At 59.9% G+C, this 26450-nt stretch overlaps 1 protein-coding gene across 1 annotated transcript in view; it reads left to right on the top strand.

The window, feature by feature from the left end:
* PHF24 (PHD finger protein 24) overlaps nucleotides 1–25721 on the top strand; it is a 53280-nt gene extending 27559 nt beyond the window's left edge. The window contains exons 2-10 of the mRNA XM_050943640.1: nucleotides 8178–8574; nucleotides 12000–12185; nucleotides 14431–14509; nucleotides 15044–15246; nucleotides 18307–18473; nucleotides 18822–18923; nucleotides 21895–23839; nucleotides 25195–25582; nucleotides 25663–25721. Coding sequence (XP_050799597.1) covers nucleotides 8185–8574; nucleotides 12000–12185; nucleotides 14431–14509; nucleotides 15044–15246; nucleotides 18307–18473; nucleotides 18822–18923; nucleotides 21895–21994 — 1227 coding nt within the window. The 5' untranslated portion in view covers nucleotides 8178–8184 and the 3' untranslated portion in view covers nucleotides 21995–23839; nucleotides 25195–25582; nucleotides 25663–25721. The remainder of the gene's footprint in view (nucleotides 1–8177; nucleotides 8575–11999; nucleotides 12186–14430; nucleotides 14510–15043; nucleotides 15247–18306; nucleotides 18474–18821; nucleotides 18924–21894; nucleotides 23840–25194; nucleotides 25583–25662) is intronic.
* The last annotated feature ends 729 nt before the right edge of the window (nucleotides 25722–26450 follow it).

Here is a 26450-nt window from a genome sequence, read left to right as displayed (position 1 = left end):
TGAGGGCTCTGGCTGGGGATGAGGATTAGGGTGCGGGGGGTGAGGGCTCTGGCTGGGGATGAGGATCAGGGTGCGGGGGGACGAGGGCTCTGGCTGGGGATGAGGATCAGGGTGCAGGGGAATGAGGGCTCTGGCTGAGGATGAGGATCAGGGTGCTGGGGGATGAGGGCTCTCACTGGGGCAGAGGATCAGGGTGCAGGGGGATGAGGGCAATGGCTGGGATGAGGATTAGGGTGCAGGGGGATGACGGCTCTGGCTGGGGCTGAGGATCAGGATGCAGGAGGATGAGGGCTCTGGCTGGGCTGAGGATCAGGGTGCAGGGGGATGAGGGCTCTGGCTGGGAATGAGGATCAGGGTGCAGAAGGATGAGGGCTCTGGCTGGGGATGAGGATCAGGGTGCGGGGGGATGAGGGCTCTGACTGGGGATGAGGATCAGGGTCCAGGGGCATGAGGGTTCTGGCTGGGGATGAGGATCAGGGTGCAGGGGGATGAGGGCTCTGGCTGGGGCAGAGGATCAGGGTACAGAGGGATGAGGGCTCTGGCTGGGGATGAGGATTAGGGTGCAGGGGGATGAGGGTTCTGGCTGGGGCAGAGGCTCAGGGTGCAGGGGGATGAGGGTTCTGGCTGGGGATGAGGATTAGGGTGCAGGGAGATGAGGTCTCTGGCTGGGGATGAGGATCAGGGTGCAGAGGGATGAGGTCTCTGGCCGGGGATGAGGATTAGGGTGCAGGGGGATGAGGGCTCTGGCTGGGATGAGGATTAGGGTGCAGGGGGATGACGGCTCTGGCTGGGGCTGAGGATCAGGATGCAGGGGGATGAGGGCTCTGGCTGGGCTGAGGATCAGGGTGCAGGGGGATGAGGGCTCTGGCTGGGGATGAGGATCAGGGTGCAGAGGGATGAGGTCTCTGGCTGGGGATGAGGATCAGGGTGCAGGGGGATGAGGGCTCTGGCTGGGGCAGAGGATCAGGGTACAGAGGGATGAGGGCTCTGGCTGGGGATAAGGATTAGGGTGCAGGGGGATGAGGGTTCTGGCTGGGGCAGAGGATCAGGGTGCAGGGGGATGAGGGCTCTGGCTGGGGATGAGGATCAGGTTGCAGGGGGATGAGGGTTCTGGCTGGGGATGAGGATCAGGGTGCAGGGGGATGAGGGCTCTGGCTGGGGATGAGGATCAGGGTGCAGGGAGATGAGGGCTCTGGCTGGGATGAGGATCAGGGTGCAGGGGGATGAGGGCTCTCGCTGTGGATGAGGATCCGAGTGCAGGGGGATGAGTGCTCTGGCTCCGATGAGGGTCAGGGTGTGGGGGGATGAGGGCTCTGGCTGAGGATGAGGATTAGGGTGCATGGGGATGAGGGCTCTGGCTGGGATGAGGATTAGGGTGCTGAGGGATGAGGGCACTGGCTGGGATGAGGATTACGGTGCAGGGGGATGAGGGCTCTGGCTGGGGATGAGGATCAGGGTGCAGGGGGATGAGGGCTCTGGCTGGGGCTGAGGATTAGGGTGCCGGGGGATGTGGGCTCTGGCTGGGGATAAGGATCAGGGTGCAGGGGGATGAGGGCTCTGGCTGGGGATGAGGATTAGGGTGCAGGGGGATAACGGCTCTGGCTGGGGCTGAGGATCAGGGTGCGGGGGGATGAGGGCTCTGTCTGGGGATGAGGATTAGGGTGCGGGGGGTGAGGGCTCTGGCTGGGGATGAGGATCAGGGTGCGGGGGGATGGGGGCTCTGGCTGAGGATGAGGATTAGGGTGCATGGGGATGAGGGCTCTGGCTGGGATGAGGATTAGGGTGCTGAGGGATGAGGGCTCTGGCTGGGATGAGGATCAGGGTGCAGGGGGATGAGGGCTCTCGCTGTGGATGAGGATCCGAGTGCACGGGGATGAGTGCTCTGGCTCCGATGAGGATCAGGGTGTGGGGGGATGAGGGCTCTGGCTGAGGATGAGGATTACGGTGCAGGGGGATGAGGGCTCTGGCTGGGGATGAGGATCAGGGTGCAGGGGGATGAGGGCTCTGGCTGGGATGAGGATTAGGGTGCGGGGGGTGAGGGCTCTGGCTGGGATGAGGATTAGGGTGCGGGGGGTGAGGGCTCTGACTGGGGATGAGGATCAGGGTGCAGGGGGATGAGGGCTCTGGCTGGGGCTGAGGATTAGGGTGCCGGGGGATGTGGGCTCTGGCTGGGGATAAGGATCAGGGTGCAGGGGGATGAGGGCTCTGGCTGGGGATGAGGATTAGGGTGCAGGGGGATAACGGCTCTGGCTGGGGCTGAGGATCAGGGTGCGGGGGGATGAGGGCTCTGTCTGGGGATGAGGATTAGGGTGCGGGGGGTGAGGGCTCTGGCTGGGGATGAGGATCAGGGTGCGGGGGGATGAGGGCTCTGGCTGAGGATGAGGATTAGGGTGCATGGGGATGAGGGCTCTGGCTGGGATGAGGATTAGGGTGCTGAGGGATGAGGGCTCTGGCTGCGATGAGGATTACGGTGCAGGAGGATGAGGGCTCTGGCTGGGGATGAGGATCAGGGTGCAGGGGGATGAGGGCTCTGGCTGGGGATAAGGATCAGGATTTGGGGGCATGAGGGCTCTGGCTGAGGATGAGGATCAGGGTGCAGGGGGATGAGGGCTCTGGCTGCGGATGAGGATTAGGGTGCAGGGGGATGAGGGCTCTGGCTGGGATGAGGATCAGGGTGCGGGGGGATGAGGGCTCTGGCTGGGGATGAGGATCAGGGTGCGGGGGGATGAGGGCTCTGGCTGAGGATGAGGATCAGGGTGCAGGGGGATGAGGGCTCTGGTTGGGGATAAGGATTAGGGTGTGCGGGGATGAGGGCTCTGGCTGGGGATGAGGATCAGGGTGCAGGGGGATGAGGGCTCTGGCTGGGGATAAGGATCAGGATTTGGGGGCATGAGGGCTCTGGCTGAGGATGAGGATCAGGGTGCAGGAGGATGAGGGCTCTGGCTGGGGATGAGGATCAGGGTGCAGGGGGATGAGGGTTCTGGCTGGGGATGAGGATTAGGGTGCAGAGGGATGAGGGCTCTGGCTGGGCTGAGGATCAGGGTTCAGGGGGATGAGTGCTCTGGCTGGGGATGAGGATCAGGGTGCAGGGGGATGAGGGCTCTGGCTGGGGATGAGGATCAGGGTGCGGGGGGATGAGGGCTCTGTCTGAGGATGAGGATTAGGGTGCGGGGGGATGAGGGCTCTGGCTGGAGATGAGGATCAGGGTGCGGGGGAACGAGGGCTCTGGCTGGGGATAAGGATCAGGGTGCAGGGGGATGAGGGTTCTGGCTGAGGATGAGGATCAGGGTGCTGGGGGATGAGGGCTCTCACTGGGGCAGAGGATCAGGGTGCAGGGGGATGAGGGCAATGGCTGGGATGAGGATTAGGGTGCAGGGGGATGAGGGCTCTGGCTGGGGCAGAGGATCAAGGTGCAGGGGGATGAGGGTTCTGGCTGGGGATGAGGATCAGGGTGCAGGGAGATGAGGGCTCTGGCTGGGGATGAGGATCAGGGTGCAGGGGGATGAGGGCTCTCGCTGGGGATGAGGATCCGAGTGCAGGGGGATGAGTGCTCTGGCTCCGATGAGGATCAGGGTGTGGGGGGATGAGGGCTCTGGCTGGGATGAGGATTAGGGTGCTGAGGGATGAGGGCACTGGCTGGGATGAGGATTATGGTGCAGGGGGATAACGGCTCTGGCTGGGGCTGAGGATCAGGGTGCGGGGGGATGAGGGCTCTGGTTTGGGATGAGGATTAGGGTTAAGGGGGATGAGGGCTCTGGCTGGGGCTGAGGATCAGGGTGCGGGGGGATGAGGGCTCTGGCTGGGGATGAGGATTAGGGTGCGGGGGGTGAGGGCTCTGGCTGGGGATGAGGATCAGGGTGCGGGGGGATGAGGGCTCTGGCTGGGATGAGGATTTGGGGGCTGAGGGATGAGGGCTCTGGCTGCGATGAGGATTACGGTGCAGGAGGATGAGGGCTCTGGCTGGGGATGAGGATCAGGGTGCAGGGGGATGAGGGCTCTGGCTGGGGATAAGGATCAGGATTTGGGGGCATGAGGGCTCTGGCTGAGGATGAGGATCAGTGTGCAGGGGGATGAGGGCTCTGGCTGGGGATGAGGATTAGGGTGCAGGGGGATGAGGGCTCTGGCTGGGATGAGGATCAGGGTGCGGGGGGATGAGGGCTCTGGCTGGGGATGAGGATCAGGGTGCGGGGGGATGAGGGCTCTGGCTGAGGATGAGGATCAGGGTGCAGGGGGATGAGGGCTCTGGCTGGGGATGAGGATCAGGGTGCAGGGGGATGAGGGCTCTGGCTGGGGATGAGGATCAGGGTGCAGGGGGATGAGGGCTCTGGCTGGGGATAAGGATCAGGATTTGGGGGCATGAGGGCTCTGGCTGAGGATGAGGATCAGGGTGCAGGGGGATGAGGGCTCTGGCTGAGGATGAGGATTAGGGTGCAGGGGGATGAGGGCTCTGGCTGGGATGAGGATTAGGGTGCTGAGGGATGAGGGCTCTGGCTGGGATGAGTATTAGGGTGCAGGGGGATGAGGGCTCTGGCTGGGGATGAGGATCAGGGTGCGGGGGGATGAGGGCTCTGGCTGGGGATGAGGATTAGGGTGCGGGGGGATGAGGGCTCTGGCTGGAGATAAGGATTAGGGTGTGGGGGGATGAGGGCTCTGTCTGGGGATGAGGATCAGGGTGCAGGGGGATGAGGGCTCTGGCTGGGGATAAGGATCAGGGTGCAGGGGGATGAGGGCTCTGGCTGGGGATGAGGATTAGGGTGCAGGGGGATGAGGGCTCTGGCTGGGGTTGAGGATCAGGGTGCAGGAGGATGAGGGCTCTGGCTGGGGATGAGGATCAAGGTGCAGGGGGATGAGGGTTCTGGCTGGGGATGAGGATTAGGGTGCAGAGGGATGAGGGCTCTGGCTGGGCTGAGGATCAGGGTTCAGGGGGATGAGGGCTCAGGCTGGGGATGAGGATCAGGGTGCAGGGGGATGAGGGCTCTGGCTGGGGATGAGGATCAGGGTGCGGGGGGATGAGGGCTCTGTCTGAGGGTGAGGATTAGGGTGCGGGGGGATGAGGGCTCTGGCTGGGATGAGGATTAGGGTGCAGAGGGATGAGGGCTCTGGCTGGGATGAGGATCAGTGTGCGGGGGGATGAGGGTTCTGGCTGGGGATGAGGATCAGGGTGCGGGGGAATGAGGGCTCTGGCTGGGGATAAGGATTAGTGTGCGGGGGGATGAGGGCTCTGGCTGGGGATGAGAATCAGGGTGCGGGGGGATGAGGGCTCTGGCTGGGGATGAGGATTAGGGTGCAGGGGGATGAGGGCTCTGGCTGAGGATGAGGATCAGGGTGCGGGGGGATGAGGGCTCTGGCTGGGATGAGGATCAGGGTGCAGGGGGATGAGGGCTCTGGCTGAGATGAGGATTAGGGTGTGGGGGGATGAGGGCTCTGGCTGGGGATGAGGATCAGGGTGCAGGGGGATGAGGGCTCTGGCTGGGGATGAGGATCAGGGTGCAGGGGGGTGAGGGCTCTGGCTGGGGATGAGGATCAGGGTTTGGGGGCATGAGGGCTCTGGCTTGGGATGAGGATCAGGGTGCAGGGGGTTGAGGGCTCTGACTGGGGATTAGGATCAGGGTTTGGGTGCATGAGGGCTCTGGCTGGGATGAGGATCAGGGTGCAGGGGGATGAGGGCTCTGGCTGGGGATTAGGATCAGGGTTTGGGGGCATGAGGGCTCTGGCTGGGGATGAGGATCAGGGTGCAGGGGGATGAGGGCTCTGGCTGGGGATAAGCGTTAGGGTGTGGGGGGATGAGGGCTCTGGCTGGCGATGAGGATCAGGGTGCAGGGGGATGAGGGCTCTGACTGGGGATGAGGATCAGGGTGCGGGGGGATGAGGGCTCTGGCTGGGGATGAGGATTAGGGTGCGGGGGGATGAGGGCTCTGGCTGGGATGAGGATTAGGGTGCAGGGGGATGAGGGCTCTGGCTGGGGCAATGGATCAGGGTGCCTGGGGATGAGGGTTGGGGCTGAGGATGGGGGTTTGGAGCGTTGCAGAGGCTCAGGGCTAGGGCAGAAGAGCAGGGTAATGGCAGCCTGCCTTTCCATTAGCGGATAGCAGGCGCTAGGACCCTGGGACAGCAGACAGCAGATCTGCCAGGAGCTGATCTGCGAGAAGCAGGGACGCAGTGGAGGGGGGAAGCAGGGTGAGGGGTGGAAGGCGGAGGCAGGGACCCGCTCTAGGCAGGGACGCGGCGGGGGGGGGGAGACCTGTGGGGGCCGGGGCCGGGACCCGATCCAGGCAGGGCCGGGGGAGAGACCCAGCTTCAAATATTGCTGGAGCAGGGCACCTTGAGCCCATTTTAGCCGCCGCCCATGTTCCAGGGGGTCCCCTAGTGCACCAGCCCTTCTTGAGGTCACCGCCTCTCTGCCAGGGTCGAGCTGCAGACTCCTCCGCCCCTGGGACCGCTCGCTGCAATCCCCCGGGGGACCCTGTTACTGCAAAGTCCTTCTCACTGGGCACACACTCCCAGGCGTTAACCACCCCTTCGTTTTACTGCTCCCCAGTCACTTACTGCAGGAAGCGCCGTCCACGGGGTGCAGTATATCCCGCCGCTGCCACCAGTTGTCACGGAGTGTGGGGGGGTCCGGCCCTGCACCCCTCTTCCTGGGACCCACAGTGACTCTCAGCCAGCCAGTAAAACAGAAGGTTTATTGGACACAGGAATGCAGGTTACAGCAGAGCCTGGAGGCACAGTCAGGACCCCTCCATCGAGTCCTTCTGGGGGTTCAGGGTGCTTGGATCCCAGCATAGGATTCCCTGAATTCACATCACCCAGCCCAAAACCGAAACTGAACTGCCCCTCCTCCAGCCGGCCAATTCCTTTGTCCAGCTTCCCAGGGAAAGGTGCTGACACCCTCCCCCCCACCTGTCTCAGGTTACCGGCTTAAAAATCCTGTCCCTCACCTAAAGTCCTCCCCCACACACACAGACAGACCCTACTCCATCACAGCCCCTTCCATGCGGCAGGGCCAGGAGAACACCATGGGCTCCACTTTCCAGGGGTGGAAAGGAGATGGGTGCAGGGACTTGCTCAAGGCCCAGGAGCCGGTGTCTGAGCTGGGCCTGGAGCTGCCACAGCCTGGCCCAGACCCCTCCTCCGCCACTGTGGGAGGAATGGGAGCAAGTCACTGGAGCCAGCCACCACCTGACGGGGAGCAGCATGAAGGGCTGGGGCTGCCCAGGCCCCAGGGAAGGGTCAGAGGGAGCTGAGGGGCTTCTCCATGGCTGATCTCTGTTTGTCCCATCCTCCCCTGAGCGCCTCTTTCAGGCCAGAGCCACAAGCACACCGAGGGCAGGACCTGGGCACTTTCTACAAGAATGTGGGCCTCAACCCTGGTCAGAGCCTAACATGGGTCAGTCGATTCCCCACACTCTCCCGTACCCCTGCCCGGAGCTTCAGCTGGACAAGGAATTCTTCTGTCCTACTCTGTGGTGCTGGGTTGTTGTGCGCTGTTAAACAGCTGCTGTGCCCTGCCCCAGAGGTGGCTGCATTTCAGAAATAGGTGTGTGACTCTTGTGCAGCGCTGCTGTGTGCTGTCAAACAGCTGCTGTGCCCTGCCCCAGAGGTGGCTGCATTTCAGACATAGGTGCATGACTCTTGTGCAGTGTTGCTGTGTGCTGTTAAACAGCTGCTGTGCCCTGTCCCAGAGGTGGCTGCATTTCAGACATAGGTGCATGACTCTTGTGCAGCCCTGCTGTGTGCTGTTAAACAGCTGCTCTGCCCTGCCCCAGAGGTGGCTGTATGTCAGAGCTGGGTGCATGACTCTTGTGCAGCATTGTTGTGTACTGTTAAACAGCTGCTGTGCCCTGCCCCAGAGGTGGCTGCATTTCAGAAATAGGTGCATGACTCTTGTGCAGCGCTGCTGTGCGCTGTTAAACAGCTGCTGTGTAATGTCCCAGAGGTGACTGCATTTCAGACATAGGTGCGTGACTCTTGTGCAGCGCTGCTGTGTGCTGTTAAACAGCTGCTGTGCCCTGCCCCAGAGGCGGTGGCCTTTCAGTGATGGGTGAGACCTGCAGAAGCAGCCGCCATGGCACACCCCAGAAGAGGCTGGCTTTCGGTGATAGGAAGGGCTGTGAGCTGTCAGCTGGTAGCTGTGAAGCAGGCTGCCTCTGAACCCCCCACCCCGTCTTTCCTGCCAGGAGAGCCATGGGGGTGCTGATGTCCCGGCGCCAGACAGTGGAGCAGGTGCAGAAGGTCAGCCTGGCTGTCTCTGCCTTCAAGGACGGGCTGCGGGAGCGGCCCTCCACCAAGCGCAAGGCAGAGGCATGGGGCGGGCGGCGGGGGACACTGGAGCATGTGGTGCAGGAGGTGCAGGAGGAGGAGGAGGAGAGGCCAGAGGCCGCTGGCCCCTCACAGACGCAGCGGGAGAAGAGCCGTGCGAACCGGGCGGCCTGGGAAAGGCTGCGGGACGGACGGGGTGTGGAGCCGGAGGAGTTCGACCGTGCCAACCGCTTCACTCCGCCGGCCTTCGTCCGGCCCACGCGCGAGCTGCACGACGACGAGCCGCTGGAGATCAGCCTGGAGCAACGGGAGCAGGTGAGTGCTGGGGAGGCACCTGGCATGGAGTAGGGGGCACCGGTCACGGAGATGGGGGAGCTCAGGTGAAGACTTTAGAGGAGCCGGCGTAACCTGCTCTCCCCGTCACTCCCCAGGCTGGGGCAGGCAGGTAGGAAGGGGCAGAGGGCTCCCACAGCTTGGGGCTGGCAGACGGGCCTGCTGCTCCAGGGCAGGTCACATCCCCTCATCCTGGGTGCCAGGGCCCAGCGGGTGACCATGCCGAGGTGGGCGATGCCGCTGGTGCTGCTGAAAGCCCCTGGCTTCCCCTTGGCATGGGGAGACCGTCTGGGGGCTGCAAGCCCCATGCCAGGACATAAGTCACTGCAGCAGTCACAGTCCATGGGCCATGGGGGGCTTGGCCCCCTCCTGCCTTAACCTTTGACCCTCAGCCACATGTCTGCAGCTGGGTCATCTTGGCTGCACACGTAGGGGTGGGGGGACCAGAGGCCCACCCTGTGCCCAGCCCTATGGCTCGGGCGTGCTTGTGCTGCTCTGGATGCCAGGCTCAGCCACTGGCCGGTGGGAGCTGGAGAAGGGTCATGTGCACAGGGAGTTGGGGCTCTTGGCCCCATGTAGCGGGGTGGACACCCGCTCCTGCCCTGAGGGGTTTAAAAAGCAGCCCTGGAGGGGGCTGCAGCTCTAAAAGCTGGGTTGACTGGGGAAGGGGCCGCAGCTGGGCCGTGCCCCTATCAGGCCCCAGCTGGCCTGGATAAAGAGGCTGGGAGCCAGGAGCCCAGTCAGTTTCTGTCTGTTTGTAGAGGGAGAAGGGCCTGGCTGCAGGGAGCTAGACCCAGGGTACCTGAGTGAAGCAGGGCTGGGGAAAGGCAGAGGAGCTGGGGAGCTCCTGTCTGGAAAGCCTCAGGCTGTGGCCTAGCATAAGGCCAAGAGGTACTGGGAGTTGCAGGGGGCAGCCCGGGGGGTAGGCAAAGGCAGCAGATCCAAACCCCTTTGCCTGTGATGAGTGGCTGATACTGCAGTCTGCCCCAGTGAATGGGGGCTAGATGGAGACTGGGCAGTAGCCAAAACTGAGGCAAAGTGGGGACAGTGGGTCGGGGGTTCCCTCAGGGAGGGGAGACCCAGATTGGTGGGGGACTGTCAGGGGGCAGCACCCCAGGTAAAAGGGCACTGGGGTCCAGGGAGGGACACGGGGGCCAGAGGACAGGCGGATCACCGGCCTGCAGAGTGCCCCAGAGCTGGAATGAGCTAGTTCCCAGAAGTCACCAGCAGGAGGTGCCGCCGGGATGAGTCTGCACCTCTACACCCCAGAAAGGCTTTTAGGGTCCCTAAGAGAGGAGCCCAGGTTGCCGTGCCAGCCTGCCCAAGCCAAGCAGAGAGCTGGTGCCCTGCAGTCCTGACCCCCTGCTCTCCCAGCCCTGGGCTCTGCACTCAGTACGTCCAGCACCTCAGCTCCAGCACTCCCCAGCGGGCCAGGCCTCGACTTCCACGTGCTGGTCTGCTGATGCTCTCAAACTGATTGTGCTGCGCTCCCCACTGCTCCTGGGCTCGTGCCCCTTAGTCCTGACCTGCAGCCCACCGCTAGGTGCTAGGGGTGCCATGGAGGGACCCGGTGACCCCTGGATGAGGGTGCAAGGTGGTCGTTCCACAGTGCAGACAACCTCAGCTTGCAGACAGGGAGAAGGAGCTCCCCATATATCCATCCTTCCTATACACACCTTCCTTACACACCCCTCCATCCCTCCTGTTACACACACCCCCAACACACCCCTCCACCCATCAAAAAATGTGAGGCCTCATCTGGAGCACTGTGACCAGTTTTGGGCTCCACACTACAAGAAGGATGTAGAAAAACTGGAGAGTCCAGCGGAGGGCAACGAAAATGATCAGGGGGCTGGAGCACATGACTTATGAGGACAGGCTGAGGGAACTGGGATTGTTTAGTCTGCAGAAGAGAAGAGTGAGGGGGGATTTGATAGCTGCTTTCAACTACCTGAAGGGGGGTTCCAAAGAGGATGGAGCTCGGCTGTTCTCAGTGGTGGCAGATGACAGAACAAGGAGTAATGGTCTCAAGTTGCAGTGGGGGAGGTTTAGGTTGGATATTAGGAAAAACTTTTTCCCTAGGAGGGTGATGAAGCACTGGAATGGGTTCCCTAGGGAGGTGGTGGAATCTCCTTCCCTAGAGGTTTTTAAGGTCAGGCTTGACAAAGTCCTGGCTGGGATGATTTAATTGGGGTTGGTCCTGCTATGAGCAGGGGGTGGGACTAGATACCTCCTGAGGTCCCTTCCAACCCTGATATTCTATGATTCCAAGCCACAGGGTCCTGCACCCCCTCTTCACAGTTAGACGTGACTCTCAGCCAGCCAGTAACACAGAGGTTTATTAGATGACAGGAACACGCTCTAAAACAGAGCTTGTAGGTACAGGGAATGGGACCCCTCAGCCGGGTCCATTCTGGGGGGGCAGCGAGCCAGACACCCATGTCTGCCCTCACTGCCTGTCCTCAGCCAGCTCCAAACTGACTCTCCCTCCAGCCCCTCCTCCTCTGGGCTTTGTTCCTTTCCCAGGCCAGGAGGTCACCTGATTCCTTTGTTCTCCCACACCTTTAGCTCTCCCCTTGCAGGAGGGAAGGGCCTCGGCCATTAGTTGCCAGGAGACAGAGTGCCAGCCATTTATGCACACTGGCCCTTCGCTCTGCAACAATCTCACCCCCTAGAGACTTAAGAAATGCATAGGGGAAACTGAGGCACCCACACAGTATTCAGAGGAAACATTAAGAACAGTCCCACTTCGTCACAGCTCCCTCCACCGATCCCTCCCTCCATCCATCCATCCATCACTCCCACTATGCACACTTCCATCCCTCCATCTCTCCCCATCCATACCCTCCATCCATCCCTCCCCTTACACACCCCTCCCTCCCACCCTATCCACCTACACATCCATCCCCTTACACATACACACACACGCATCCCTCCATCCCCATCCATCGCTCCCTCCACCTATCTCTCCCTCCCTCCATCCATCCCTCCCCATATGCACCCCCTCTATCCCTCCATCTCACCCCATCCCCCTACACACACCTCCATCCATCCATCCTCCCTCCCCTTACACACCCCTTCATCCATCCATCGCCATACACCCCTCTCTCCATCTACCCCCCACACCCCTCTGTCCATCCCCCCGCACACCCCTCCCCATACGTACCCCTCAGTCCATCCAACCCCTGCCCTCTCTGTCATGTGGCCCCCATCTCCACAGGAGCTGAATACCCTTCTCCCCGCACACAGCACCCTCACTAGTTACAGATCCTGGCCTCGAGCCTTGCACCCTGCGTGGCTGCCTCCGGCAGGCTGTGGGCCAAGGGAATGAGGGGAGCGCCGAGGCGGTGTGTGTGATGGGTCCCCCCCTGCTCACACCCCCCATCTCTCCCATCTGCCACGCCCAGGTAAGCAGCGACGAGATGTGCGAGATCTGCGAGGTGTGGACGGCGGAGAGCCTGTTCCCCTGCAGGGTGTGCACCCGGGTTTACCACGACGGCTGTCTGCGTCGCATGGGCTTCCTGCACAACAGCAGCGCCGTGGAGGTGACGGAGACGGCGCACACCGAGACGGGCTGGAGCTGCTACTACTGCGTGAGTGTGGCCCCCCCGGCTGCTGCACTAGGGCCAGCACCGGGCTCCACGGCTCCCTGGGGAGCCGTGCAAATGGTGGGCAGAGCGCTCCAAGCTGGGGACACCCACAGCAGGCACTGCCCCGGCAGCAGCAGGCAAGTCTCTGACACCTGACACATGCCTGCGCCAGGGCCCCGCTGCCCCATGGGGCACAGAGCAGGAGCCAGAGGCTGACAGAGGCACCTGGCTGGGCCCAGACCCGCAAGGCTGAGGCCCTGCTTCCCATAACCAAAAACCTGTGTCCATCCCCACAACCCCTTCAGCCCCGGGAAACGGCGTTACCGACCCCCCCGAGCCCAGACTGATGGCGTCACCCCCACCAAGATAGACAGTGTCACTCCCCCCAGCCCAGATAGACGGCATCAGCCCCCCTCCAGCCCAGACAGTGTCACTCCCACACAACCCTACAATAACACAGCGGTGTGCCCCACCCCCGCACTCCCACACAACCCTACAATAACACACCGGCATGCCCCGCCCCCGCACTCCCACTGCAGCCCTACAATAACACACCGGCATGCCCTGCCCCCGCAGCCCTACAGTAGCACACCGGCGTGCCTCGCCCCTGCACTCCCACACAATCCTACAATAACACACCGGCATGCCCCGCCCCCGCACTCCCCCACAGCCCTACAATAACACACCAGCATGCCTCGCCCCCGCGGCCCTACAGTAACACACCGGCATGCCTCGTCCCCGCACTCCCACACAACTCTACAATAACACACCAGCATGCCCTGCCCCTGCACTCCCCCACAACCCTACAATAACACACCAGCATGCCCCGCCCGCGCACGCCCTCACAGCTCTACAGTAACACACCGGTGTGCCTCGCCCCCGCACTCCCACTGCAGCCCTACAATAACACACCAGCATGCCCCACCCCCGCACTCCCACTGCAGCCCTACAATAACACACTGGCGTGCCCTGCCCCCGCACTCCTCCACAGCCCTACAATAACACACCAGCATGCCCCGCCCCCGCAGCCTTACAGTAACACACCAGTGTGCCTCGCCCCTGCACTCCCACACAATCCTACAATAATACACCAGCATGCCCCACCCCCGCACTCCCCCACAGCCCTACAATAACACACCAGCATGCCCCGCCACCACAGCCTTACAGTAACACACCGGTGTGCCTCGTCCCCGCACTCCCACACAACCCTACAATAACACACCAGCATGCCCCACCCCCGCACTCCCCCACAGCCCTACAGTAACACACCAGCATGCCTCGCCCCCACACTCCCACTGCAGCCCTACAATAACACACCAGCATGCCCCGCCCCCACACTCCTCCACAGCCCTACAATAACACACCAGCATGCCTCACCCCCGCACTCCCACTGCAGCCCTACAATAACACACCGGCATGCCCCGCCCCCGCAGCCCTACAGTAACACACCGGCATGCCCCGCCCCCGCACTCCCTCGCAGCCCTACAATAACACACCGGTGTGCCTCGCCCCCGCACTCCCACTGCAGCCCTACAATAACACACCGGCATGCCCCGCCCCCGCACTCCCACACAATCCTACAATAACACAGTGGCGGGCCCCGCCCCCACACTCCTCCACAACCCTACAATAACACACCGGCGTGCCCCGCCCCCGCACTCCCACACAACCCTATAATAACACACCAGCGTGCCCCGCCCCCGCACTCCCACACAACCCTACAATAACACACTGGCGTGCCCCGTCCCCACACTCCCACACAATCCTACAATAACACAGTGACATGCCCTGCCCCCGCACTCGCTCTAATAACCTGACAACAGACCTCCCCATGTTCAGAACAAAATGTGAAACCTGTTTTGTCACTTTGGCTTTCCCTTGCTAAATCCTTCTTGACCTCGCTGCGCAACATTGCACTGCGTGCTCACACGTGTGTGCACACACACAGGAACACAGCACCCCGCCCCCATCCACACGCACAGAGCACAGCTTCCCTCCTGTAAACAACAGCCTGCAAGCTGACTGAGTAGTTCCACTGCACGCTGGGAAGGGAGAAAGAAACAGGTGGCTCTCCATATTTCCATGGCTAAATGCTTGGGAGGCGCCAGATGCTGCGGCGATGGGGCTGGCGAAGTCCCTGGCGGGATTACGGATCCTGCCAGGCAGCTGAGATGGAGCTCCGGGGGCTGTTCTCCAGGTGCTAACTAACCCCTGGGTGTTTCTCTCTGAACGTCTCTCCCTGCGGCAGGATAACCTCAACCTCCTGCTGACGGAGGAGGAGATGTACAGCCTGATGGACACCTTCCAGCAATGCAAGATCATCCCCGGTACGTGCTGTCCTTTGCCTCACCCTGCAGTGTGCTGGCCCCTGGGTGTATAGGGGCTACAGATGATAAAAGCTCTACTACTGCTGATGGCTGGTGGAGTTTCTCCTTTAACTCAAGCAGAGAGACCAGGGTTTGCAGGCCCAGAGTTAGGCCCATGCTGCACACGTAATTTCAGCCGTGCACCCCCAGTCCTGAAAGCCCTGGGTCAGCAGGTGAGCAAGATTTTGGGCCCCGGTTTGCTCCTTGTTTTCTCACCTGCCAAGACCTACACTCAGGTTCCATGTTTCCCTGGCCACATCCATGACATCACAGGTGCACAATGCAGAGTGTGCCTGTGATGTCATGGGTGGTTGCCAGGGGATCACGGGAGGCCTGGCTGCAGGTCCCAGCATGGGAGTGGAGGTGCAGGGGCCTGCGTGACCCATGTGATTGTGAAGGCAGCGCCAGCTCCTGTGGCTGTGCTCTCCCCTGGGCACGTCACGGCCGCCCTCGGCAGCGCAGCACAGGGCTGACGTCACTGGCTTGGCCTTGCAGAGACCTGCCTGACGCAGGACAATTTCCTGCACTACAAGCACCTGCTCCACAAGTGCCACTTCGAGAGGCCGATGAGCGAGGAGCAGGAGGAGCGAGCTGCCCTGCAGTTCTCCGCGCTGGACCCCGACAAGAAGGGCCACGTCGAGTGGCCAGATTTCCTCTCCCACGAGTCCATCGTGCTGCTGCAGAAACTCCGGCCACAGGTACTGAGACAGCCCCCCGAGTGCATGGAGCCAGGCCCCCTAGAGCAATGCCATGGGGTGGGGGGCACACATGGGGAGATCAGGAGGCCAAGGGGGATCCTTGAGCATCCCAAAGACTGCCCCAGTGCCTCTCCCCATCCCAATGAGCTACCCATTCCTCGAGATCTCTCTCTGCCCAACTTCTGTCTGGGTGTCTGTCCATCCCCACCCCATCCGCTGTGTCTGTCTGTCTATCCATCCCCATGTCATCTATCATCTATCCATCCCCACACATCCCCTGTGTCTGTCTGTCTGTCTATCCCCATACACCTCCCCCATCTATCTATCCCCATCCCAATGAGCTACCCATTCCTCGAGATCTCTCTCTGCCCGCCTTCTGTCTGGGTGTCTGTCCATCCCCATGTCATCTATCTATCCCCACACATCCCCTGTGTCTGTCTGTCTGTCCATCCCCATGTCATCTATCACCTATCAATCCCCACACAGCCCCTGTGTCTGTCTGTCTATCTATTCTCATACACCTCCCCCATCTATCTATCCCCATCCCAATGAGCTACCCATTCCTCGAGATCTCTCTGCCCACCTTCTATCAGTGTGTCTGTCCATTCCCATGTCATCTATCTATCCCCACACATCCCCTGTGTCTGTCTATCTATTCCCATATACCCCCCCCATCTATCTATCCATCTGTCCCCATCCCAATGAGCTACCCATTCCTCGAGATCTCTCTGCCCGCCTTCTGTCAGTGTGTCTGTCCATCCCCATGTCATCTATCTATCCCCACACATCCCCTGTGTCTGCCTGTCTATCTATCTATCCTGCCTGCCTGTCTGTCTATCTATTCCCATACACCCCCCATCTATCTATCCATCTATCCCCATCCCAGTGAGCTACCCATTCCTCGAGATCTCTCTCTGCCCGCCTTCTATCAGTGTGTCTGTCCATCCCCATGTCATCTATCTATCCCCACACATCCCCTGTGTGTGTCTGCCTGCCTGTCTGTCTATCTATCCCCATACACCCCCCATCTATCTATCCATCTATCCCCATCCCAATGAGCTACCCATTCCTCGAGATCTCTCTGCCCACCTTTTGTCTGTGTGTCTGTCCATCCCCACACATCCCCTGCATCTGTCGGTCGGTCGGTCTGTCTATCCATCCCCATGTCATCTATCAATCCCCACACATCCCCTGTGTCTGTCTGTCTATCTATCTATTCCCATACATCCCTCATCTATCTATCGCCATCCCAGTGAGCTACCCATTCCTCGAGATCTCTCTCTGCCTGCCTTCTGTCCATCCCCATGTCATCTATCTATCCCCACACACTCCCTGTGTCTGTCTGTCTATCTACCTACCTATCTGTCCATCCCCACCCACCCCCTCTATCTATCTATCTATCCCCATTCACCCTCTCTATCCCCATCTACCCCCTCTATCTATCCCCATCCACCTCATCCATCTACCTATCTATCTATGCCCATCCACTGCCTCTATCTATCTATCTATCTATCTATCCCCATACACGCCCCCATCTATCTACCTAGCTACCTTAGTTATTTCAGAGCACCAGTCTCCAGGGTCCATACCCAAAACACCAAAGCAGACTGTGAGGAGTTACAAAGGGATCTCACCAAACTAAGTGACGGGGTAACAAAATGGCAGATGAAATTCCATGTTGATAAATGCAAAGTAATGCACATTGGAAACATAATCCCAGCTATGCATATAAAATGATGGGGTCTAAATTAGCTGTTACCACTCAAGAAAGCTCTTGGAGTCATCGTGGAGAGTTCTCTGAAATCATCCAGTCAGTGTGCAGCGGCATCAAAAAAGCAAACAGAATGTTGAGAATCATTAAGAGAGGGAGAGATAATAGGTCAGAAAATATCATATTGTCTCTATATAAATCCCACAGTATGCCCACACCTTGAATACAGTGTGCAGATGTAGTCACCCCATCTCAAAAAAGATCTATTGGAATTGGAAAGGTTCAGAAAACAAAAATAATTAGGGGTCTGGAACGGCTTCCGTATGAGGAGAGATTAATCAGACTGGGACTATACAGTCTGGAAAAGAGGAGACTAAGGGGGGATATGACTGAGGTCTATAAAATCATGACTGGTGTGGAGCAAGTGAGTAGAGAAGTGTTATTTACCCCTTCTCATAACACAAGAAGCAGGGGTCACCTGAGGAAATGATTAGGCAGCAGGTTTAAAACAAACAAAGGGAAGTATTTCTTCACACAATCACCTGTGAAACTCGTTGCTAGGGGATGTTGTGAAGGCCAAAAGTATAACTGGGCTCATAAAAGAACTAGATCAGTTCCTGGTGGACAGGTCTATCAATGGCTATTAGCCAGGATGGTCAGGGACACAACCCCATGCTTTGGATGTCTGTGAACCTCGGGACTGCCTGAAGCTGGGAATGGACGACAGGGGATGGATCACTCAAAATTGTCTTGTTCTGTTCATTCCCGCTGAGGCCAGCACCATCCACTGTCAGCAGGCGGGACACGGGGCTAGATGGACCATTGGTCTGTCTCAGTCTGGCCGTTCTTATGATCTTATGTCTTTGTCCCACTCAAGTGGCTGGTCCACAAAAGAGGATAAGAACCCACTAGAGCAGCCAGCTAAGGAACTTCTCCTTTGGCTCCAGACCTAGAGGCTCAGACCTTCTCATGCTGAGAGAGAGTCCCAGATCTGAACTCCCCTGTCAGCCCAAGAGGGGTAGATTATATGGAGGCCCCATCACTAGTCAGCCTCCCCCTTTGTAGGTCAGGCTGAGGCAGTGGCCATCCCAGCTGAAGTGTGGTGTTCCCTCCCCACACCCATCAGCAGGATGGGTCTGTATTCCCACCGCCCCGGCTTGGGATGGCTGAAGAGGGACCTGTCCAGGACATCCCTCAGTGCTGCCTGGGGCTGGCACAGCTGTGATGAACCCAAGCCCTCGGCTTGTGTCCCTGTGCCTGAGGGGAGCTTTGCCCCCTGCACCCTCTCCAGCCATGCCCAGGAGCTCCAGCCAGCCCCCCTGCCCTCCTCTGGTCTCTCCCTCCTGCAGAATTCCCTGCTGCGGCTATTGACAGCCAAGGAGCGGGAGCGGGCGCGAGCCACCTTCCTGCCCCTCAGCCAGGACAGCCAGGGGCTGATCAGCGAGGGCGAGTGCCGGAAAGCCCAGCACACGTGGTTTCGGAAGCACCAGAAGGAGGCCCCATCCTGCAACGTCAGGTAACAGGGCCGGGCTGCCCAGGGGGGAGAACCCTTCCCCAGCCAGAGCCGGGGGAGCACCAGGAGGCCCAAACTCCTGGTTAGTTAGCGGAGCGATTGCACCCAGAACCCCTGCCCAGTGTCCTCCCAGCACTGGCCAAAGCGTGAGCCAGATCCCCCGGCACCCCCCCTCAGCCCCCCGTCTCCCCTCACACACCTGATGCCGCGTGCCCAGTGTGTGAGGCACAGCTGGAGCCCGGCCGGCCCTGGCAACGCGTTTGTCATACGGCTGCCCAGGGCACTGGGGCAGTCCCAGCCAAATCCTGCAGCCCAGGGGCAAAGGAGGGAAATGCCCTTTCTCCTCCGCAGCATCAGCCATGTGGGGCCCATGTCAGAGAGCAGCCCAGCCAGCAGCGGCAGCAGCAGGAGCCAGGAGAAGACCCTGCTGGGCACAGAGCAGGAGGAATCCAGGTGAGCGGGGCGGGGTGTGGGGGGAAGATGGGTTCTGCCGCAGGAATCTCCAGGCCCATGGCGGCAGCATCCCTTCAGCTCTGCTGGGCTCCCCCACCAGCCAGTGCAGCTTGTCTGGCTGCTGTGGGGTGGGTTGTTAAAGGGGGTATCATAGCAATGTGGGGCTGGAAGGGTCCTGCAGAGCTCACCTAGGCCACAGGGCCAGTAAACCTGGACTCTCCTTGATGGGAGTTTGTCCTGCCTGGCCTTAAAAGCCTCCAGTGAACGGGATCCCACAACCTCCCTTGGGAGCCGGCTCCAGAGCTTAACAACCTGAGCATTAGAAAGAGCTTTTCCTAAGAGCTACCGACAGCTGCCTTGCTGCAGATTATGCCCACCACGTGTCCTGCCTTCTGTGGCCATGGAGAACAATTGATCTCTGTCCCCTTTAGAATAGCCCTTGCCACAGCCGAGGGCTGGTAGCCGCTCCGCCCTCAGTCTGCTTTTCTCAAGACTAACAATACTAGGCTGCTTCACAACGACCTCGAACCATTGACTGGTGCTCGATCGGCGATCCACCCTAACACACAGCCAGTGAGTCCCCTCGTGCACTAAGCACAGTGCTGACGAGAAACCAGTGTGGCCTGCTGGAGGTGCCACCTGCCGGGTGAGACTGAGCTGGTACCTCCTTGGGGTCAGCAGGAATTACAGCACTTTTCACCGGTAGACCAGTGTCCTTGCCCTTATTTTGCACATGGGGAAACCGAGGCAGAGGGCAGTACAGTGACTTGCCCAAAGTCACCCAGTAGGCGAATAGCAGAGCCAGAACTAGAACTCAGGTCTCCAGAGTCCCACCCTAGTGCTCTATACACAAGCCCACGCAGAGCCTCAGGTGCCTTGATGCAAGAGTGGTGACATTTTCCAGGAAAAGTTGTCTTCAGCAGCTTTCCTGGAATCCACAGAAATCAGCAGCTTAATCAAGATGGTTTTCTACTCCAGCTAGAGCAGAACTGCGCTCCCTCAGCCCGGAGAGTCTCCCATCACAGCCAGCAGCAAACAGATGTACTGCTGCACCCCAGTGGTGGCTGCATTTCTGTAGCGTGGGGTGGTGGGGAGGGGAAAGCAGCCAGAGAGTCTCCAGGGTAATGAAAAGCACTATAGATATGTGAGGCAGACAGTATAATTATCCCACCCCAGTCCATGCGTCTGGAGAAAATGTTCTGTCTCCTGTTAAAATCACTGGGTGGTTGAGGAAATTCACCCAGCTGGGAAATAACCTCGGTAAGCTGTAGCTCCATGTATTTCATGGCGTTCAGCCCACGCAGAAAGGGCCAGCTTCATCACTGAAGTTAGCAGTGTCCCATCAGTGCAAAGCTGCAGGGGCAGAGGGCTGAGTGGGGCTCTCTGTGTGCCAGACACGTTGGCTCTTCCGCCCAGGGAAGGATCGTGTGATGGCGTCCCTTTCCCAGGCGGGCGGGAGCACGCTGGTAAAAGCACCTGGCTCTTTAGCAATTCTCCCGGGGGACAGATTTCTGCTGGCAAGTGAATACGTTTTAAAATGGAATAGTCAGCAAAGCCACTCTTCCTTTTCATCGTTCTGCCCAGGAAAGAAGGAGCTGGGGCTAGAGGTTAGAGCAGGGGACTGAGCGTCAGGACTCCAGGTTTCTAATCCTGGCTCTGTCACCAATGCGCTGTGACACCTAAGTCCTTTCCCCGCCCTGTGCCTCAGTTTCCCATCTGTACTAATGGTGTTGGCCTGTCTCCCGGGGGTGTGGGGCGACTCGTTCGTGTTTGTGAGGTGCTAAGTATTGTTAGCTTAAGATCAGGATCCGACATTTTCACGGTGATGGCACAGGCACAGACACCTAAAGCATCTCCACAGCTGCTGCCGGAGAAACCTGGGACTTAGGGGTCAGGCCCTGAAAGGTTGGAGCATGACGCAGCAGATGGGCGGGCAGGAGACACTGGAGCTGCGCCAAGCACTGCAGAAACCAGCTGCTGGGCTGGAAAATGTGCTGCTCTGTGTTCTAGCCATCTGCCAGCCCCCCTCATCGCCAGCTCCACCGCCCTGGCTGCTACGCAGGCCAGGAATCATGGGGGACCCTACGAGCTCCTTTGTGCAGCGTCCCAGGGTGATGATCACAGCTGCTCAGGGTGGGAGTGCCCCAAACCCCCGGGGCCAGGAGCCTGCCAGCTGCACCGGGACTCGGAGACGAGCACTGAAAAGCACTTCTGCTGCTAGGCCCTGCAGGCACTAGGCTGGTGGTCCCTTGCTAAGGGAAGAGTGTTCTACGGGGGCTGGCAGGAGAGGGGAAGGTACCGAGGCTTGAAGAGCAATAGCGGTTCTTGGTTGGGTCTGGGGGGCAGCCCACTCGAGGGTCATGGACGGCTCTTCCGTGCCTGGGCTGCCCTCTCCAGTCCGGACGCTATTCCAGCAAATAGGCACTTGCAGGCTCCCAGGCAGGATCACTTAGCGGTGTGTCTCATCGCTGTCCTGGCTCCCTGCCCAGCTGCTGCCCTCTACGCTCCACACAGACCTGCACCCAGCTATGATGTGCGGCCATCACAGCCTTCCGCCCGGGACTCTGCATCCACTTCCTGGGGGTTCCTCTCTGTGTCCAGCTTCTCCGCTGCTCCTGGCTGGCCAGGCGGCTGCTGCTTCCCCTAGGTGCCCAATCAGATCCAGGTTCAGGGTCTTTCGCAGGGTTTCTGTGCCCCCTTACCTGGCCAGGAGGAAGGGGATGTGCAGTGGGGAGGGGGCAGATGGGAATTGTAGACCCTTGCTTAGCAGATCTATCTTGCGAGGGGACCCTGTCTCCCCAGGGGTCCCTACACAGGCAGAGCCCCGATGGAGCACTGCACGCTGGGATCTGTAGGGCCCACGGGCTTGCTGCTCCGTGGTCAGGCCAGGAGTTGCTGCGTAGCACACATGGGCTGGAGACCGAGCCCCTGCCCGCGTGGCCCCCACGCTAACCCCCTCTGCTCTCCCCAGCAGGCCTGTCGACTGGCCGACCTTCCTGAAGGAGAACGTCATCTACATCCTCGCCGCCCGCCCCAACAGCGCCGCCATCCACCTGAAGCCGCTGGCGTAGCTGCCGCCCGGGACAGGGGCCGGGCGAGGGCTCCCAGCCTGGACGATGCATGAGCGGGGGGAGGCCGGGCGCATGGAGCCCAGCACTAGCCATTGTGTTCTGTATTCGCTGAGCTTGCAGCTGGAGGAGCTGACAGGCTGCTTCACCCGCCGGAGGGGCGCTCCAGCCTGCTGCCCTGTCTCCCATGGGCCTCGGGGAGCCACACCCGGCTCCCCGGCCCTCACCCATGTCCCTTCTGATTGGCGGAGCGAGGCCCCAAACCCCGCACCACGCCCGGCCACCCCCCCAGCCCACTAGAGTTCTGGTTTCTGACTGGCTGAGAGGGAGCTTCTCCCCCCCCAACCCACACGCAATTTGGCAGACTTCTGATTAGCGGAGAGAGGGCTGAACGCAAACAGTCCAGCAGCGTTCTGGCTTCTGATTGGCCGAGAAAGCCCATACGATCCCCCACGGTTTCCAGCGTCGAGGTCACCCTGCACCGTTGCTGCGGGTCGGCGGCCCGGGCGTGACCCCGGTGGCTGTGGACTAACGAGCCCCCGGCTGGCCTGGCACTGGCACTGGCACTGGCATGCCTGCTGGAGAGCAGAGGGAGGCATGTTGGCTGGGCCGGGGCCAGAACGGCCTGCAGGGCTGCCCTGCAGCTGGCAAGCTGGGCTGGGCACCGTCCCAGTCTCTCCCCTGCTCTCTGGGACCACCCCGGCCCCAGACACACACACCAAAGGCTCTCAGGGCTGGTCCCCAGCGGCCAGGGCAGTGTTACCCTCTCCGCTCTGCACGGCGGCTCTCAACACCCATATTCCAGCCTCCCTGGGTGAGCCGATCCCCGGCTGGAAGAGTTGGGCACGGAGCAAGAGCCGAACGCCGTGAGACCCCAGCAAGGACGTGGCATCGCAGGCCTGGGTCGCCTCTCACCACCACCACAAGGACAGCAGTGTGACTGCTACCACGGAGCTGCTCCTGGTTCACACCCGTCTCCGGGGGAAGACTCAGGCCCTGGTCTCTGTCCAAGCGACAGTCCTGCTTTGGCCAGGAGGGCTGGGTGGGGGACAGGGTGGATTCAGAGCCACCAAGCAGAACAGCTCAGTGTCCCCAGGGGGGAGCTGCTTTCCTCAGGCTGGCAAACACCCGGCCCACCGCTGTGGCTGCATAAACAAGCCACAGAGAACTCCCTTTGAGCAGCTCCACCTCCTGGCCTCCTCCTAGCTCAGGCGCCAGGTGCCGCTCTGCCAGCCAGGGGCCCGTCAGGACAATCCTGAGCGCTGGGTGGTGTGTCGGCTGCTTGTCACGGGGCCGGATTCCCCTCTCGGTCCCACCACTGTCAGCTCCAGTGAAGTGAGCCTGGTTCACTGCGGTGAGGTTGTGGGGGGTAGATCAGGCCCCCTGTGTTTCTGGAGCGAGGACATGGTAGGAGCCGTAGAAGCGTTGCCGTTAACGTAACCTGGGCCTCACGTCGGGATGTCTTTCTAGAAGACGCTTGCTAGCTCACCCACCAGTGCTGGGCTGGATGCAGGCGTCACGGGGTGGGGTTAGGCAGGAGGGCAGACTGGAGGGTCATAGTGGTCCCTTCTGGCCTTGCCATGCGTGAAGAAGGGAGGCGAGTTTCTTGTGATTTCTTAGTCCTCTCAATGTTGTCAGATGCCAACTACCTGCCTTTACTACACAGCATCACATGTCTGCGAATTCTGAGACCTCCGTCAGACCTTATGGAATCCGTAGCCACCTGTGACTTCACAGCCATAAGCCAGGATAGAAGTCATGCCCTCTGGCTCCAAGAGCACCAGCACCTGCCCTGAGCCAAAGAAGAATCTTCTTTTACAGTTAGCAGTACTGGAGCTATGACACACAGTGAGCAGTTCCAGTTCCACCTACCGGGGGGCAATGGTAACACATGTGCACTAGCTCTGCACACCTTTCACAGGCACAGTGCTAGCAGACCCCACTGGCACTCAGTACCTGAGAGCTATTCATAACAATGCCTCCTGTTCCTTACAAAGAGAAGCCGGTATTGCACCATGATGCAAGATCAGCAAACTCATCGGAGACACTATCAGGAGGGGCCAGATTTCCACCCCACTCAGCTTCACCACCACAGAACGCAACCGCGGGGACCAGCTCCCTTCTCCTTGAACCCCAGTCACAGCCGGCAGAGAATGCAGTGTCTTGTCCCAGAGACAAAGCATTGCACCCTGGGATCTGTAGTCTCTGCGCCTACATAGTCATTAGGAAGGTGGCCATGGATTGCTCTGGCCACTTGACCCACAGATCCCCTGCCCCCGGAGCCTATAAAAGGGCCTGGATCAGGTTGCAGCAGCACATTGAGGAACTAGGAACCAGCCTGCAGTCATGATGTCTAGAGCCGGTACAGAAGCTGAGATGCCTGAGAAAGGCGATGGGGGAAGGGATAGCTCAGTGGTTTCAGCACTGGCCTGCTAAACCCAGGGTTGTGAGTTCAGTCCTTGAGGGGGCCACTTAGGGATCTGGGGCAAAAATCAGTACTTGGTCCTGCTAGTGAGGGCAGGGGGCTGCACTCAATGACCTTTCAAGGTCCCTTCCAGTTCTAGGAGATAGGTATATCTCCAATTTAAAAAAGGAGATCCAGGGTGAGCTACAAGAGGTCCCTGGATCCCCTTGGCCTCTGGCAGGGGCTCAGAATCAGTGGGCTTGGGCCTCTCCAGTAGCAGTGCTGGGCAGAACTGAGGTTTGCTCTTGTCCTGTTCCTTTGGGGAGGGAAAGCAGAAGGCATGAGGCTCTCACAGCAAGAGCTCTCCTGTGTAGACAGAGGCTCCGTGAGCTGCCCAAGAACATCAGAGAACTTCTCCTCCCCCGCCCCCGGGGGCTCTGCCTCTTGTTAATAAGCACTTGGCCATCCCCAGCGCCAGCTGCATATGAGCTGAGTGGCTGCAGCAAATGCAGGCTCAGCTAATGGGAGAGGGAAATCGGTTACAGTTCAACCTAGCGGAGATAAAACGGTTACATCAGACATGGCCTGCTTTAAAGCCGTGCCCAGCTACTGCCAGAAATGAAGTCCTTCCCGACAGCTCTGCCTGGAGCACCGCAGGACTCAGGAGGGAATTTCCACCCATGGGGCATTGTCACATGTTGGGGGGTCACTTCAGAAGCACCCAATAGCCACCCTTGCCACAGGCAGGATCCGATTCTCTGGTCCAGTGTAACAAATGCTTTCACTTTCGCTTTGCTAGATCTGCCAATGGGCCTGGCTTGGGAAGGCTGAAAGGAGAGGACACGGCACCAGAGACTGTGCTGTAGGAATCCATCCCATTGTGGTGGAGGGGCTAGATACAACCCACCCCGGCATCAGCGAGTCCATGGTCGCTGGATGGCCAGTGGGGTTGCTCTGTCTCCTGGGACACTTGTCACGGAGTCACCGGGCGATGCTCTGGAACTGCTCCCCACAAAGCCAGGCAGGACTTTGGGGAGCCTCCTCTCCCTTGGAGCAGATTTGGTCAGGGCAAGAAGCTCACATGGCTTCACCTCCTGGGTCTCTCCTTGGAGCATTCAGCATCCTCTGCCCCTCCGTGCGCTTCCCACAGCGAGTCCGCCCAGGCGGGATCCTGGGGAAGCCACAGGGTCCTGCACTCCCACTTTGCAGTTAGACGTGACTCTCAGCCAGCCAGTAAAACAGAGGTTTATTTAGATGACAGGAACAGGGTCTAAAACAGAGCTTGTAGGTACAGAGAACAGGACCCCTCAGACAGGTCCATTCTGGGGGGCAGTGAGCCAGATCCCCACATCTGCACTTCACTCCTCGTCCCCAGCCAGCTCCAGACTAACAACCCCCTCCAGCCCCTCCTCTCTACTCAGCTCCTTTCCCGGGCCAGGAGGTCACCTGATCCCTTTGTCTCCAACACCTTCAGCTGGCACCTTTGCAGAGAGGGGCCCAGGCCATCAGTTGCTAGAAGACAGAGTGCCAGGCATTTAGGTGCATTGGCCCTTTGCTCTGCAGCAATCACACATCCTTATCCTACCACCTAGATATTAAGAACTGCATAGGGGACACTGAGGCACCAACACAGTATTTAGAGCAAACATTAAGAACATTCCCAGTTCGTCACACCGCTCACTCCAGATCCTGCAGCTCTCCATTCCTGAGAGTTCACTGGCCAGTTACCCTTGTGTCAAGTATATTTGGAGCACAGCAGCTCTTGGTTTCTCAGGGACCTGCCCAGAACATTGTCCTGTTTTTAGAAGGAAGCCTGCCCTGCTGCCTGCAATGCCCCCTCGTGCTCCATCCCAGGTGTCGTCTGGACTATAACCTTCCTCGTTACAGGCTTGCCCGAGTCGCTGTCTCAGCAGCCCTGCCTGATGTCCACCGGGACGGTGACGGTAACCTGGGGCCACACCTGATGTGCATGGGGTGGGCCCGGCGTGGGGAGAGGATGAAGGATTGCTGCTGCTGAACGTAAAAAGATTCAGGTGCCCAGGAGTGACCCAAACA

The sequence above is a fragment of the Gopherus flavomarginatus genome, chromosome 3 (assembly GCF_025201925.1).
Source record: "Gopherus flavomarginatus isolate rGopFla2 chromosome 3, rGopFla2.mat.asm, whole genome shotgun sequence".
In the NCBI taxonomy this organism is placed as follows: Eukaryota; Metazoa; Chordata; order Testudines; family Testudinidae; genus Gopherus; species Gopherus flavomarginatus.
This window is presented reverse-complemented; position numbering and strand designations above follow the sequence as displayed.